The following is a 15228-nucleotide window of genomic DNA, read 5'->3' as shown; positions in this document are numbered from 1 at the left end:
GGGAACCCACGCCTGTCACTTGCATTCGATCCTCCCGGACACGCTGCAGTGGCGGCCTACCGGGGTCGCCCCCGGGGCGCCGATCAGGTGACCTTCCCACCACGTTCACAACTCCTTCAGCAGCAGGAACAACAGCATGTCTCTAGAGGCAGGCACACACGTATTTAACACACACACACACATCTTCCCTTTGTGGATTACTGCCACGTTTAGATACATTAAAGCACACACACACACGCGTGCGCGCGCGCACACACACACACACACACACACACACACACACACACACACACACACACACACACACACACACACACGCACACGCACACACTTCTCTTTCCCACGGATACACATTGTTCACTTCCCAAGCCTCATTAATTCAGTACATACAAAAAGTAACAAATATAAAGTACATTCCTTTCTGAACTTAGGAATTATCTCACGATCAAATAGTACATTTACAGGATTGTCTTTATGTTGATTCAGTGCTATTTTTATTCTTTTTTTAAATGAAGTACTCACCATTTCAAAAATCATGTTTAAAAATAGCACAGATGAAGGCAATTCCCTGCTGTGCACACCTTCTATCTCAGGCATCTTATGAGGAGCCATTAAGTACGTCGGAATTACCTTCAATTTGTCTGATTTGACCATCTGGGATTCTCACTATCTGGATTGACTTCCTCCCATTCAACTTTGTTCTTGACTTCTATTCTTTGAAACTCTCCCATGCAGTGTTAATGAGTTACATGGACGCACCATGTCTTGGCCAGGGCACTGAAGGCTGAGGAGGGTCTGGCCGAGCCAATGAGCTTTCATGAGCTCAATTCTCTCTCAGAATTGAGTTTCAGGACATTGTGGACTGTTGATATTGTCATGTTATCGTCTCTGATGCTAGTAGTTGAAATATTATGGGAAAATTACCAAGTTTCTGGAAATGATAAATACCACTGGTTCTGGAGGAGAAAATTTCAGCACATAAGTGAATATTTCCATGAACATTTGAGAAACTTAACTGTAAGGTCAAAAAAAAAAAAAAAAAAAAAAAAAAAAAATACATTGCAGAAAAAGTGCAATGATCTCTGATGTCTGCAGTGAAATAAATGAGATCATTGAGCTTTGTACTGTTTATCTGTGATAAAATATAATGTAAATAATTTTTAGAAAATATGGGGGGAAATGCTGAAATATTAAAAACAGATTTCAGTGTTCTTAAAAAGTTCTAACCAAGACAGGTTTTGTAAAAGAATATAATATTGCCACAACAACACACACAGAGACACACCTACCCATCACAAAAGGCCTTCTGCTATTTTAGATTTGCAACAAAAAAAAAATCATACATAATTCTGTATGATTTATAAGATTGTTTCCCCACAAGGTCAAATTTGACTGGTATTACTATACTTTTGGTCCCCGTAATGTAGGGAATACCAGAAACACACACACACACACACACACACACACACACACACACACACACACACACACACACACACACACACACACACACACACACACACACACACACACACACACACACACACACACACACACACACACACACACACACACACACACACACACACACACACACACCGTTTTTGTGTCTGTCCCTTTAAATGCAAATTAACAGCTGCTCCCGGCACAGGGGGCGGAGCTTCAAGAGCAACAGGACGTTTCTGAATGGTCAGTTGATTAATTATGTAGCTTATGTGTAATTATCTTCTAGTCATTGATTAGCATATTCTGTCATGATAATCTAAAAAGTGGGGTTCTCGGGGGCGGAGTTTATGTACATTTTTGGGTTGGTGATGTTACATTTGTTGTAGTCCTTAAAAAGCAATTTCTTTAAAAGAAAATATCTCCCTTTGCTTTGAACTTTGCAGATGTTGTTATATGCTCAAACAGCAACATTACACACTACCTAAAGTTAGAAAAGTGAAATCATAATCAACCACCCCTTTAAGTGAGTTGCTGTTTATCACCATGTGATGTGTCACATTACTTTTCTAATCTGCTACTTTTAATATCCTAAGGACTTGAGGATACAGCAGACGAAAAAAAGGCACAAATACCATATATTTACATATAGGAGACTCATAGACACAACCACATAGCCACATGCTAAAACACTCAGAACACCTTAGCAACCTCATGTAAACAATCTAGCAATGTGACAGAGCTTTGGATGGGCATACACCACATAAAAGTGTATTTAGAGTTGTTATTGTTATTGTACACAATGCACAGTCCTTATGGAGCCCCCCCTATTGACGATAAAAAGTAATGGCAATAAAATTGGTCTGCACTTGCTTCATAAAACCTGCAAGTAAAGTCATTGGGTTCAGATTCACGAGTATTCTTGTAAAAAAAAAAAAAAAAAAAATCCTGCAAAAGGCAGGCTGGTGTTTTAGAGCCAGCACAATGAGTCTGTGTGGCAGTGTGCTCACAGCACTTCCCAGTGTTGTACTGAGAGATCCCCTCACTGATAAACAGTGCCCTCTCCACCCTTACACGTCTCTATCAAGATCTGGAACCGCTGCCACTTTAGTACCGTTCCCACATCGGCCTGATGCGTACGCATGCAACGCACTAACACACTCCACGTCCTCGCATTCAACATGCCCTTAGGAAATCCAAGGGAAGTTACAGTGCAGGCTGTTAAAGCAATGTACCAATGTAAAAATATCCCTTTGTGTGAGTGTTTTATCACATCTTTAGGGTTTCTTTGCATGGTGTATAAGATTGATGGGTTGCACTGCGGTGTTAAATTGTTTTTAGGTTGTTTGCTCATACACTCCACTAATTAACATTTGATTAACTCGCTGCAGTGCAGGCTGTTATAGTGGAACATTAAGCCCCTCGGGATGCACTGTGGATAGCAGAGTTTAATATGGTGGTTAGAGTGAAGAACAAGAGAATATTTCATGAGATTATGTCTATTCTGCCGCTGTCAGATCAAACATCAGTCTAAAGATGTAGTATAGTTGACCCAAAAATGAAAATTCGGTCAGCATTTACTCACCGAAAACTGTACAAGTTTCTTTATATGTGGAAAAATAAATGGGGGGGATTTTTCTTTTCTTTTTTCCAAGTCAAGAGGGTCCAATGTTTTGGAACTCAGTGACTTTCATTGTATAGACAAAATAGTTAATATTTGTGTTCCACAGAAAATAAATAAGTAATTATATAAATTTAAATACTGTTCATAAGTTTGGGGTTGGTAAGATTTGTTCATATTTTTGAAAGTATAGTCTCTAATGTTTATAAAGAATGCATTTTTATTTAAGAAAATCAGAAAAAATCAGTAAAAACAGTAATATTGTGAAATATAGGCCTAATTACAATTTTAAATAACTGTTATCAATTTTCAAAGATTTTCAAATGTAATTTATTCCTGTGATGGCAAAGCTGAATTTTCAGCATCATTACTCCAGTCTTCTAGCCTGGCTAACGCCAGACCCAATTCTCGTTGAGAATAAAATCGCGCTGCGCAAAGGCAGTCTGGGGAAACCCAGGCTACCAGTCTTCAGTGTCACATGATCCTTCAGAAATCACTCTAATATGCTGCTCAAGAAACGTTTCTTTTTTATTTTAAAGTTGAAAACAGCTGTTGCTTAATATTTTTGTGGGGAAAAAAAACATATTTTTTTTCCCAGGATTCTTTGATGAAGAGAAAGTTAAAAAGAAAAGCACTGATTTTAAAAAAATATATTTTATATCTTTACTGTCACTTTGATCAGTATAACATACCCTTGCTGAATAACAATCTTACTGGCCCTAACTTTTGAATGGAATGTAAATTTAAAGTTTGTCACAGCTAAATACATTTTTTTTATTGATAAAAAATTTGACATTTGAGAGATTAGACTGAACTTCTTCCCATATAAATGAACTACAATCAAATCTACAAACATTTCAACATGGAAAAAAAGCTTTCAAAAGCTTTAGGCCAACATAATAAATACAGATCTAAAGATGAGGAAGACCAATAAGTAAGATTGGCCAAAGCCAGAGAAACATCCTTCTTAAACACCCTAGTCACAAAAATGTCTCTCATTCCTTAAACCAATGATTTACTGCTGTCATATCAGGGTGGAGAAGTCTGGCTGGAGGGGGAAAAAAAGTGTCGCCCTTTCATGAAAAATGGAGAGCTGTCGGAAACGGTGAGGGCGAGCGAGCAGTGCCATGGGGTTGCCGGTGTGTGTGAGGAAGCGCAGGGGAAAGCCTGCATCTGGTCGCTAATGAGCCGCTCACAGGCAGCGTCGTTCTCATCAGCTCTGTTTGTTTTCACAGGCCTCTCTGAGTCCACTCCACGATTGTTTTGCTTGGTAGGCCCTGCCGTCGTTCTCAGGCTCTCGGACCCTTATTTATCAAGCGACTGCCCTGTTTTTTTTCTTCTTCTTTGCCTCGAGTTCATTGGGCTAAATATAATCTCTCCTTCCTTCTCGCCCCAGTCACTTGCATTGTGACAGACATTGGTTCTCAACTACATCTGTAAGAAGAGATAGATTGGGGGTGTTTCCCATTGCTTTAACCTTCTCTGGCTGTGGTCCAATGAATGCAACGGCGAACAGGATGTAGTGCAAACATTCTCTCAAATGTGTGTGTGTGGAAAAGATGCGGTTGCTTTTTAGATGGGATTATTAGGATTAATAGCTCTAAAGTAAAAAAAATCACTTCCTGAACTGGAACTATGAAGCTATGTGAAGTTTTTTTTTACATGCATTTTTAAATAATTTTTATTGACAATGACCACAAAAACACCTTTTTGACTATTAAAAATAGTCAAACAGTTTTTCAAACAGTGATATTTTTTGTTGTGAGGCCTTTGAGAACTCTCCTATACAATTTAAGTTTCTTTCTGATCTCATTGACAGACATGAACTAAGGTCGTCTGTTTTTACAGCTTGAAAATACAACCACATGACTTGTGATCAGTAATCCCTCTTATCGTGGACATGTTGTGACTCCCCCTGCCATAATTCCTGATCAGTGATCCTTAAATGCTAATATTACTTCTGTGCTTTTTTTTTGGCCCTTTATAGAAGTCCCGCACATTTCTGTCCACGGTGAACGCTCGAAACGCTCGACCAGCTCAGGGATAAAAGTTGGTCCTCAGTCCCCTAAAACCCTCCTGAATACCCTTTCAGGCGGCCAGCGCGGGGGGTTTGGACTCTGATCCACGCTCCTTTTTTTTTTTTTTACAAGTACCACCGTTCAAACGTGACAGCAGGCCAGCACTTCAGAAGACTGATTCAAAGGTATGGCCATGGGCCGCTGTTCAATGGGTCCTACCCATCACATGCTCTTTGGCTAAATCATCATGACCTGAGATTTCAACCAGTCCGCCACACTCTTTCCCAGGCTTTTCTCCTCGTGCATGCTCTGGTGACAGCCAAACCGCCAGCTAGAACGAACCCCCACCCTCTTCCTTTTTCTCTTCAAACATTTCCTAACCAGACTCGTTCTATGAAAATACATAACCGATGCGTCCCCAAGAGAAAAGAGGGACCGAAAGAGAAAAGAGAGACTCCATGTTGCATTATGCAATGGAAAGGGGCCGTCGCTGGGCAGACAGTGGCACTCTGTGTGAGAGAGCGTGGGGCACGGCGGGGCGGCGTGGTGCTGGTGTTGCGCTGGGAACGGGGCGATCTTGGTGAGCCGTGGGAGCGACGGCGAGGAGGACAGGGCTCCTGGCGGCACTGTGCTTCTCTCCCCCAGCCCTTTATCTCTCACGCGGGAGAAGTGGGTCAGCTTTTGGGGCCGAGGTACGGTTACATTTGAGAGCCTCCACTGAATGAGCTCTACTCCCTTGATTACAGGGCAACGTTTCAAAACGCAATTTATCAGAAGTGTTACAAAAGATGAAATGAGAAACTGACGGGAAATCTTTAGGCCAACTGTAAGTAATCTGGGAACAGGAGCTGATACGAGATCATTTGTAGTCTCATTTGCGTTCATTGAAAATTATGACAATTTGATGTCCTCTAATCTCTTTGGATGTTCTAAAATAATCAGTACTATAACCGCAGTGCATAAACACTCACTGTTTGTATCACTCTGCATTTCTATTCAGCAACTGTAGCAGAACAAAAATAGACTAAACATGCCTAAATCACTAAATTAACTCACGTTACATTAGTTACTATTGCTTCGTGGTTACATCATTTTTAAATAAAAGCAATAAAACGATCTCTCAATGCGGTCGTACTGAATTTTAGACATCTGTGATTACTTTAAAACTATATTAAAGGGAAAGTTCACCATCAAAAATGAAAATCCTCATGCCATTTCAAACCTATGCCTTTCTTTCTCCTGCATGCATAAGAGTAAGTGAGTGAATGAGTGAATGACAGACAGACAGACTGATAGACACAGAAATTGTCCAGAAAATGTCAATGATTTATCTCAATGCGCTTCCTGCAAAATCAAGAGCTAAATAATTTGGCATAAATATCTTAGCATAAAACAATCTGTCTTGGTATACATTACAGAGCAGCCTTAAGTTTAAGTTTAGCTTAGCTAAATATCAAGTCAGCATGTAATTTATGCCAGGTTTCTCTTTTAGCCATCATCGCTGGAGTTAAATTTCAGAGCCAAAATGATGGCATTTCAACATGTTTGTCGTCAAAGAGGACGTGGTGCTACTGCGTTTAAAGCGCGTCAATAATCGATTCCATGGCCGCCAAAGGCTTTACCTCCACTTTAACTAGAAGTGAGCAGAGCGGAGGCACAGACCTCTCACTGTGCATCACCGCCGCAGCCTCTCACAGGCTCTAAATCAAAGCTCAGGAGCCATGAATGACAATGTCCCTTTCTTCAGACTCTTCCCTCTGAGGAAGAAAGGCCTGCGAACCCCCAATGTGATCCCTGAGAGGGAACAGCGTGGCCTCCCCCCCCCCTCCCACCGCTGAACTCAGTTTATGGCCGGGCTGAGGTTGCTCACTTCAAGGTAGTGTTCTTTTGAACAGTGGCGTTGCCGGGGCTCGTGTTACACCTGCCCCCGCTCTAACCTCTCCTCATTCACACGGCCCTCCGGGACAAGGCCCTTCTCTGTCTGCCTGCCCTGCCGCACAAAGCACCCACAAGCCATCACTGCCAGTGCTGTTTGTTAGCCACCATCGCCCCAGCACTGTCCGCTCACACAATGTGTGACTGTGGTGGAAAGGCCCCCCTGACACCCGGCATAGGCAGCCGGGGGGATTCCAGATCCATTACCCATCGCCATGGCAATCTACGCAAAATAAGGTTTATGTTTTATTTATGTAAATGTATACCTTGTGAGTCGCTTTGGATAAAAATCTGCTGAATGAGTCAATGTGAAGCTTTATAACGTTCAAAAAAGTGAAAAAAATGTCATCCATTTGTTTTACATGCTTCACAGCAATTGGAATATGTCTATACTGATCCATCAGAAGTTTGGGATCAGTAAATTTTTTTAATGTTTTGAAAGAAGTCTCTCATGCTCACAAAGGCTGCATATTTGATCAAAAATACAGTAAAAACAGTAATATTGTGAAATATTTTAACTATTTAAAAGAACCGTTTTCTATTCTAATATGTTTTAAAATATTTGTTTTTCCTGTAATGGCAAAGTCGAATTTTCAGCATCATTATTCAGTCTTCAGTGTCACATGATCATTCTAATATATGCGGATTAGATTAAACATTTCTTTATTATTATCAATTTTGAAGCCACCTTTACTGCACAATATTTTTCAGGACTCTTTGATTACAAACAGCATTCATTTAAAGTACAATTTTTGTAATAATGTTACGTTAAGGTCTTTACTGTGACTTTTGAGCAATTAAATTCATCCTTGCTGAATAAAAGTATTCATTTAAATAGTATTTCTCATACTGACCCCCACATTTTGAGCAGTAGTGCATGTTTATTTTAAGTAAATTTAAGACATGCTAATTTTTATTCCCTATAGAATCATTAAAGATCCTGGCCATAATTACTCAGCATTTTATTAGTAATTCTGCAGAGTGATTTAACTCATTACAACATAGAAGCACAATAAATAGCAAAGTGTGCTATGAGTTAGAATTAATAAAGTTATTTTGTTTGTGTTCTTTAAAAAAAAGAAATGGCTGCAGAAATAAGATTTCTGCATGCATAAATGATTGCTTTTATTGGGAACTGCCCAGAAATATATGATATCCATTACAGTCACATTTCCAAACCGATTAATACATACAGGAATATGTCAACACGTCTTTGGATTTCTAGAAATTTTGTTTAAAAACAGAATATTGGTTATTGTAAACAACTAGTCACTGCTAAAAATTATTCTTTGGTGAAGTAAATACGACAGAAATAACAAAGGTAATTTCTACCTGAATAAGTAAGTTCAGCCAAAAATTTAAAAAACAAAGTGCATTCTATTTTAGAGCTCAATTTAAGCATGTAGAAATTAAAACGTGAATATCAATGTTATAAAATCAATTAAAACCTCCTCAACTTTCTGATACGGGTTTTCCCATCAGGCACTGGGGTTTGAATAATTCATAAGGTTGAATTTTTCAATGTTTTTCAGCCGCAGTTACACTGTTTTTGTTGTTTGGTTTAGTAACTTGCTGTTTTGTGACATCTGGAGTTCATTTTCTACTCAAGATGACCCATTCATACTCAAAAATGATCCAACGAATGTTACCTTTATTGTGTACTGTGTAGCCTACCAGAGATCTCTGTGTTCAGAGATACTGCAATACTTCTATCATGTTATCTACACACTATCTACTGCATTATATATTTAGATGTTCAAAGTAAAGCATGGCTAGATTCTGTTTTTTTATGTTTGAGTAAAAAGTACTTCAAAATGTGTTTTGCTACGTAAACTTTATGTAGAAATTTTCCAACAAACTTTAACTGGTCAAGTTAAAGTTACTTATTTCTTTGTTAATATTACTTAACGTATTTAAGTAGGTTGTACTTAATTCCACATGTGTGCAAAAAGTAAATTTTACTTATTGTTTTTTTCAGTGTTGTTTACATGACACACACATGATCAAAATATGACAAAATTGGAATCGATATAAAGGTTGTGCATGTAGATGAGTTCGATTTCTGAACCTTCAAAATTGGGCACTTCACTTTTACTTGACTATAAAGCAGTATGTGGTCAGAGCTGTAGAAGTTCTTTGCTCTGTAAACAGAGCGGCCCATGAATCTAATCACAAACACAGACAGCACAGCACTGAGCAGGACGGCCTGTTAAAGTATCAGCGGGGTGCCGAGAGCAGACCTGCCGTCGTCCCCAACACACTCCTGTGAGTGATGCTCTGAAGACCCCACGTGCCCTCTGTAAACATCCCCCTGCGCCACTGACGGGACAGCGCCGCATTCTCACGAGAAACCGTTGTCGTATCCCACTCTCCACATCCGAGGCAGTTCACACACAACTTCCAGAGAGCTGCAAAATCCCCCAAAAGAGTTCCCAGAGCATTTTTAGCTTCTGTTTCTAATATTAGACCTTCTCTGGTCAACTAAGATCAAAGGTCGCGGAACGCTTGAAATGTAATACAACCGAATGGTTAAATATAGAGGAAGAGACAATTAGGGAGATGAGCGGTCAGCAGCCCAGTGTCTTTCTGCAGTCGGCTGTGGGTCTATTTTCTGCTGCCAGAAGAAGAGAGGAAGGAACATCGTGTTTCCTGTAAATAAAGAGAGGAGTGCGGCTGTCATTGTTTTGACAACGGAAGCGACGTCGATGTTGTTCTTTTTCTGACACCCGTCACATCTACGTGTGAAAAGAAGTGTTCCCTACTGGCCCAGAGGTCAAGAATCAGAGAACCATTGGCAAGTTGAAATGAAGATCTCTATGAAGTTGAAAACAACACTGGAGTTTCTTGCCTCAAAGGGATAAAGCGGTTCAAATGACATCCGTGGAGCCTCATGTGAAAACATGTCCTATCTGGATTTTGTTTTCAAAGTTATCTAAACCACGATCATAGTTTCAGTGTTTAAAAAATAATAACAACAACACTAAAAGATACTTGCAATAATGCAAATCACATCAAACATCCAAAAAGAATCACAACAGAGAAATATTGTTATACTTAAGATATCTTATTCATGCTGATATTTACACTGTACTATTTAAAATATCTTGTTTTTAAATTACCGGTAGTAATATTATGCATTAAAGATGCATTAAATTAATAAAAAGTGAAAAAAATCTATTTCAAATAAAAACTGTCCTTTTGAACTTTCTTGAAAGATCCTGAAAAAATAAATCATGGTTTCCACAAAAATAGTAATCAGCACAACTGTTTTCAACACTGATAATAATAAATAAAACGAGTAGCAAATCAGCATATTAGAATGATTTCTGAAGGATCACGTGACATTGAAGACTGGAGTAATTATTCACAGGAAGAAAAATCTCAAATAAATGCAAATTGAATCACTTTTTGAGCTTGGTGAGCATAAAACATGAACATTTTAATTTACCAACCCTAAACTTTTGAACGGTAGTGAGATTTTATTTGTGTTTATTGGATGAGTAATCTGAATTTATGATTTTACGATTTAATTTTCACATCATTAGTGCAAAAAAATAAGTATTTGCCAACACAGACACTATCATTTCACATATACATCATGTTAAGCAGACACTTTCACAATAAAACCCTATTTTCAGCATGAGCTAATCAGATCATTTTAAATCGTATTTCATTAAATCGGATTGCAGGGAAACCTGGAAGACTTCAGGAGTTCTTCACCTCCATGAATCACTGATCTTGATTTCCCACAATGTGCAAAATATCCACAGCACATCCTTCCTGGTGGATGTTCAAGAAGTGATAACCAGAACACCCACGAGAAGGATGTATTGTCTACAAACCCTCTACAAATAGAGCGTACCTCCAGGAAACGGTGTCATGAGAAAAAGCGGTGACATAGGTAGAGGAAGATGACCATCACAGAATGAAAGCTATATCTGTCACAACAAGCACACGCCCCCCCCAAAAAAAGAGATTTGCATGAGAAAGAGACTGAGACACGTATCCTAAATAATGAGTCAGCCGTCTCACACTGTCCATCCGTCATTTGCATCTTATCACTGCTTTATGAAATTGAAAATTATTGTGGTCTTAAATTATAAATCTTAAATCAATAAGCATACTGCAATGCGAAGCTATACCAGATAAGTATTTCTTAAATCAACCTTGAATCAGTTTCGTAGTCTCTGAGGAATGTGCGTTTGTCAATCCCACTCACTTACTTTAAAGGAAACATTGTAGACAATGCATATGTCAAGGCCAAAACAACTGAGGGAAGAATGATTTTTTTTAACATTTACAAACAGTCAAAAGATGGTTAAATGATTAAAATTTAAGAAGCACATGATTTCAATCTATTATAAAGTAGCAAATCTTGAATGGATAATGTTTTTCAGGTTTACATTGATATTTTCCCACAGAAACTTGAAAGAACAAGACATGATACTGTGTTTGTTTACACTGTGAAGATATATATATATAGACCAATCACACAACATTTGGTATAAAATGGTGGTAACACTTTACAATAAGGTTCATTAGTTAACTACAGTTAACATGAACTAATAATTAACGTATACAGCATTTATTAATATTTGTTAATGGTAGTTTCACCATTTACTAATACTTTATTAAAAGCTTGTTAACGTTAGTTAATGCATTGTGATGAACAAACAATGAACAGCTTTATTTTAATTAACTAACATTAACAAAGATTAACAAATACAATAGCAAATGTATTGTTCATGGTTAGTTCATGTTAGTTAATACATTAACTAATGTTAGCTAATGAACCTTCTTGTAAAGTGTTCCCAAAATGGTAATAGTATCGTATGTAGAATTGATTATTTTTGAAGTACTTACAGATGTTTGTTTGACTTGACTCCATTGACTTGCTTGTATTCTGTCACCATCTAGTGGCGGCTGCAGGTCATTACTCTCTCCATTTTCTCTATTGGACGCTGTGGTTTTACATCCGGGTCGTTCGTCGTTGACGTCGGCAGTCGGCATTCTATTGGCTGGTGTAACGGTCAACGGAATGGACAACATGTTACAATTCATGAAATTAGTCGGACAGCTAAAAGTGAGTGAAATTCGTATTAGTACAATGTTTTGCAGGTTAACATGTATGCTATATTAACGCTTGCTTGTGTTACAGCGCGTACCACGAACAGGATGGGTGTACAGAAATGTCAAACAGCCTGAGAGTGTGTCAGATCATATGTACAGAATGTCAATGATGGCCTTAACAATACAGGATATCAGTGTCAATAAAGAGAGGTTTGTATGAGGGGTCATAAAATTGAGGATTGATTACATATATGTCGACTATTTACCTTTGAACTAACGGTGATGTTCTTCTGTTTATTTTTGAAAGAGGGTTGACAGTTCAATCCACAGCACGCGCTTATTTACATAAGGTTGAGAAAACAGATTAACAAAATACTAGTTATATCCTCCTCGGGTTCTTTGTACGATTATAAGTAACTTAGCAACGACGCCATAACGTGTTTTTCGATAATTTCCATAAAATTGTGTATAAATCTATCCAAACAAACACAGATCCTCGGTGTGAGAGATACAAATGTTTGTGTGGCAACAGTTGCTAAACTATGATTGGTTAGTAGAGAGACTTTAAGGCGGGGTTTAGAGAAGAGTCGATTCATTTAAGCATTCATACTTGTGAAGTTTTTTGAGATTGATTGACATTTGTGTAGGTCTTTTTGATTCATTCACAATTGTTCGGTTCATTAGACTCATTTATCATTTGTGAAGTTCATTTAGATTCATTCTCATTTGTGCAATTAATTGAGATTTATTCACATTTGTGCAGTGCATTGAGATTCCTTCACACTTGTGTAAATCTCATTTAACGTTACACGTGTTCGATTAGGATTCCTTCACACTTGTGTGAATCATCTAGATTAATTTACACGTGTTCGATTCATTAGGATTCATTCACACTTGTGCAGTTCATTTTGTTTCAATCACACTCGTTCGATTTATTTATATATTAATTCATATAGGCCTACATATTCATACCAGTCAAAGTTTTAATTAGAAAAACTGTTGAGGCGTATGCATAAATGTTCTAGAGAGCTCATTTCTAGCAATATAAATTGTACATAATGTATAAATATCTTTACAATTCTAGAAGTTAGATCTTTTTTTTTTAAATTTAAAATAAAAAAACTAAGACAATTATTCTAAAATGTGCAAAGTAAATAATAATGATCAGTTCATTTAGATGCATTCACATAATTGATCATCTCTTCTCTTCACAGATGCATGAAGCTGGCTTTAGTTCACGACTTGGCTGAGTGTATTGTGGGAGATATTGCTCCTGCAGACAATGTTAGCAAAACAGAGAAGCACAGAAGGGAAAATGTATGATGGTTTTAAGTTTAATTTTACCTTTAAAATATTTTGTTTGTGTACACATTAAAACATTGAGAATCTTTCTCTTTAGGAGGCAATGGTGCATATCACAGGCCTGCTAGATGATGGCTTGCGGAAAGAGATTTACAACTTATGGGAGGTCAGTTAATGATCAAAACGAAACCACAGGACCAAGTTCCTCTTTTTTTTTTTTTTTGGTTCAGAATGACATTATAAACTGGACTGCATCCCTCATAGGAATATGAGGCTCAGTCCAGTCCAGAAGCCAAACTGGTGAAAGAGTTCGACCAGCTGGAGATGATAATACAAGCTCATGAATATGAAGAGTTGGAGGGGAAACCTGGAAGACTCCAAGAGTTCTTCACCTCCACTGAAGGTTTGATCTTGTTTTTCTATCTTCTACAAGCTCAGGATCTAATTAGATAAGTAATTCTAAGAAGAGCACGCAAAGAAAATTGTATTAGATGTGGTCAACAGTGGCCGTTCACTCCAATAAAGAACTGCAAATGAACAAATCGATTCTGTCTCACCACACTCTACAAATTTTAGCATATTTTTGAATAGGTAATTTTCCAATAACTTATAGTTTTCATACTTGCAATTATTGATTTAAATGCAATAGCTTTATATTAGGGGTGTGACGGATTGTAGTTGATCAGTTTGACCATCATAAAGTGAAAGTTTATCATTTACATTTTATACTTGTTGTTTTTAAGTCCTGACAATTTAAACCATTCAAGCACAAGAAGATGACAAAACAACAAAATACAAAATCGGCTTTAACAAATATTAATTATATTTAATTTATACAGCGAAGACTCTGCAGTGCTATTTTACATTTGATTATTCAATTTCTGCACCTGAATACTGAACTACCTGAAAATTACTGTTTACTTGAATTTTATTAGTTTGGCTTGTAGATTTTGCTACTTAAGGTGTTCTTTAAATAATTAATAGAAAACACAAGTTTACACTTCATGTCAAGTTTCGGCTTACAACCAGGGTTAAGTGCTTCTACATCAGTGGGATTCACCTATAATTTTTAGGGATAACTTTAGCGAAGGGTTTAGCGAACGGAATGTTGTTCCAGGATCAACGCGTCTAACACTGCAAAATCAGGACGTTTGAGTTTGGCACCCCTGAATCTAGACAGATAGAGACCTTTGTCTTTAGGACAGACACTAACTCTTTTGACTGCCATATGACTCCCCAAATGTATTTTCCCCTCTCATCACAGGCAGGTTCCATCACCCAGAGGTGTTGAGTCTGGTGAAGAGTCTGAATGAGGAAAGAGCTCGCCACATCGCTGCCAAAGGAGATACTGCTGCTGAGAAGACCACTGACACAAGCTCTCACACCCTAGCAACACCATGATCTCCATTCCTGTCAGGCAATGAAGCTACCTCCACACGTCTGTGCACGAGTGTTTATTTTGTCGAGATATTCTGTTTTATTATCTTATTTCATTGTACAGGAGCATGGTTTGTGGTTGTGTGATGTTCCCGTTTGTTTGAATGTTCTGCAGGACATGGTTTGTTTCCACGGTTGTAATTTTATTAATGGATATCAACCTTTTTATTAAAATCAAATGGGAATATGTGAAACTGTTTTTTAACCTCAGAGTTCTTTTCTTTTCTTTTGATCAGTATTTTACTGCCTTCCTGTATTACATTCTTTAATAAAAAGAATATTTTATGACCACTGAACCTGATTTTAAGTTGTTAAACGCGTCAAAACACAAGGGAAATGTAAACAACCCGTCCTGCAATAATTCTAACAACTTTCTAAATATGTTTGTAAATATTATCAGTT

At 37.8% G+C, this 15228-nt stretch overlaps 2 protein-coding genes across 4 annotated transcripts in view; one reads left to right on the top strand and one right to left on the bottom strand.

The window, feature by feature from the left end:
* LOC306983272 (uncharacterized protein) overlaps positions 1-12611 on the bottom strand; it is a 60463-nt gene extending 47852 nt beyond the window's left edge. For 2 of the 3 annotated variants that reach the window (XM_079583517.1, XM_079583516.1), the window contains exons 1-2: positions 12354-12489; positions 11881-12035 (exon numbers count right to left, since the gene is read on the bottom strand). In XM_079583517.1, coding sequence (XP_079439643.1) covers positions 11881-12027 — 147 coding nt within the window. In that variant the 5' untranslated portion in view covers positions 12028-12035; positions 12354-12489. Of the gene's footprint in view, positions 1-11880; positions 12036-12353 lie in introns of all 3 variants that reach the window. The other variant, XM_079583518.1, reaches the window with a different exon arrangement.
* Positions 11951-15122, top strand: hddc2 (HD domain containing 2). The gene is made up of 6 exons (XM_079583515.1): positions 11951-12100; positions 12176-12297; positions 13302-13404; positions 13487-13555; positions 13654-13792; positions 14654-15122. The coding sequence occupies exons 1-6, from the start codon at positions 12056-12058 to the stop codon at positions 14788-14790; spliced, it is 615 nt and encodes a 204-aa protein (XP_079439641.1). The 5' UTR covers positions 11951-12055; the 3' UTR covers positions 14791-15122.
* Positions 15123-15228: the final 106 nt, after the last annotated feature.

This window comes from Phoxinus phoxinus, assembly GCF_949152265.1.
Source record: "Phoxinus phoxinus genome assembly, chromosome: 16".
NCBI lineage: Eukaryota > Metazoa > Chordata > Actinopteri > Cypriniformes > Leuciscidae > Phoxinus > Phoxinus phoxinus.
Note: the sequence above shows the minus strand (reverse complement) of the source record. Positions and strands in the feature narration are given on the sequence as shown.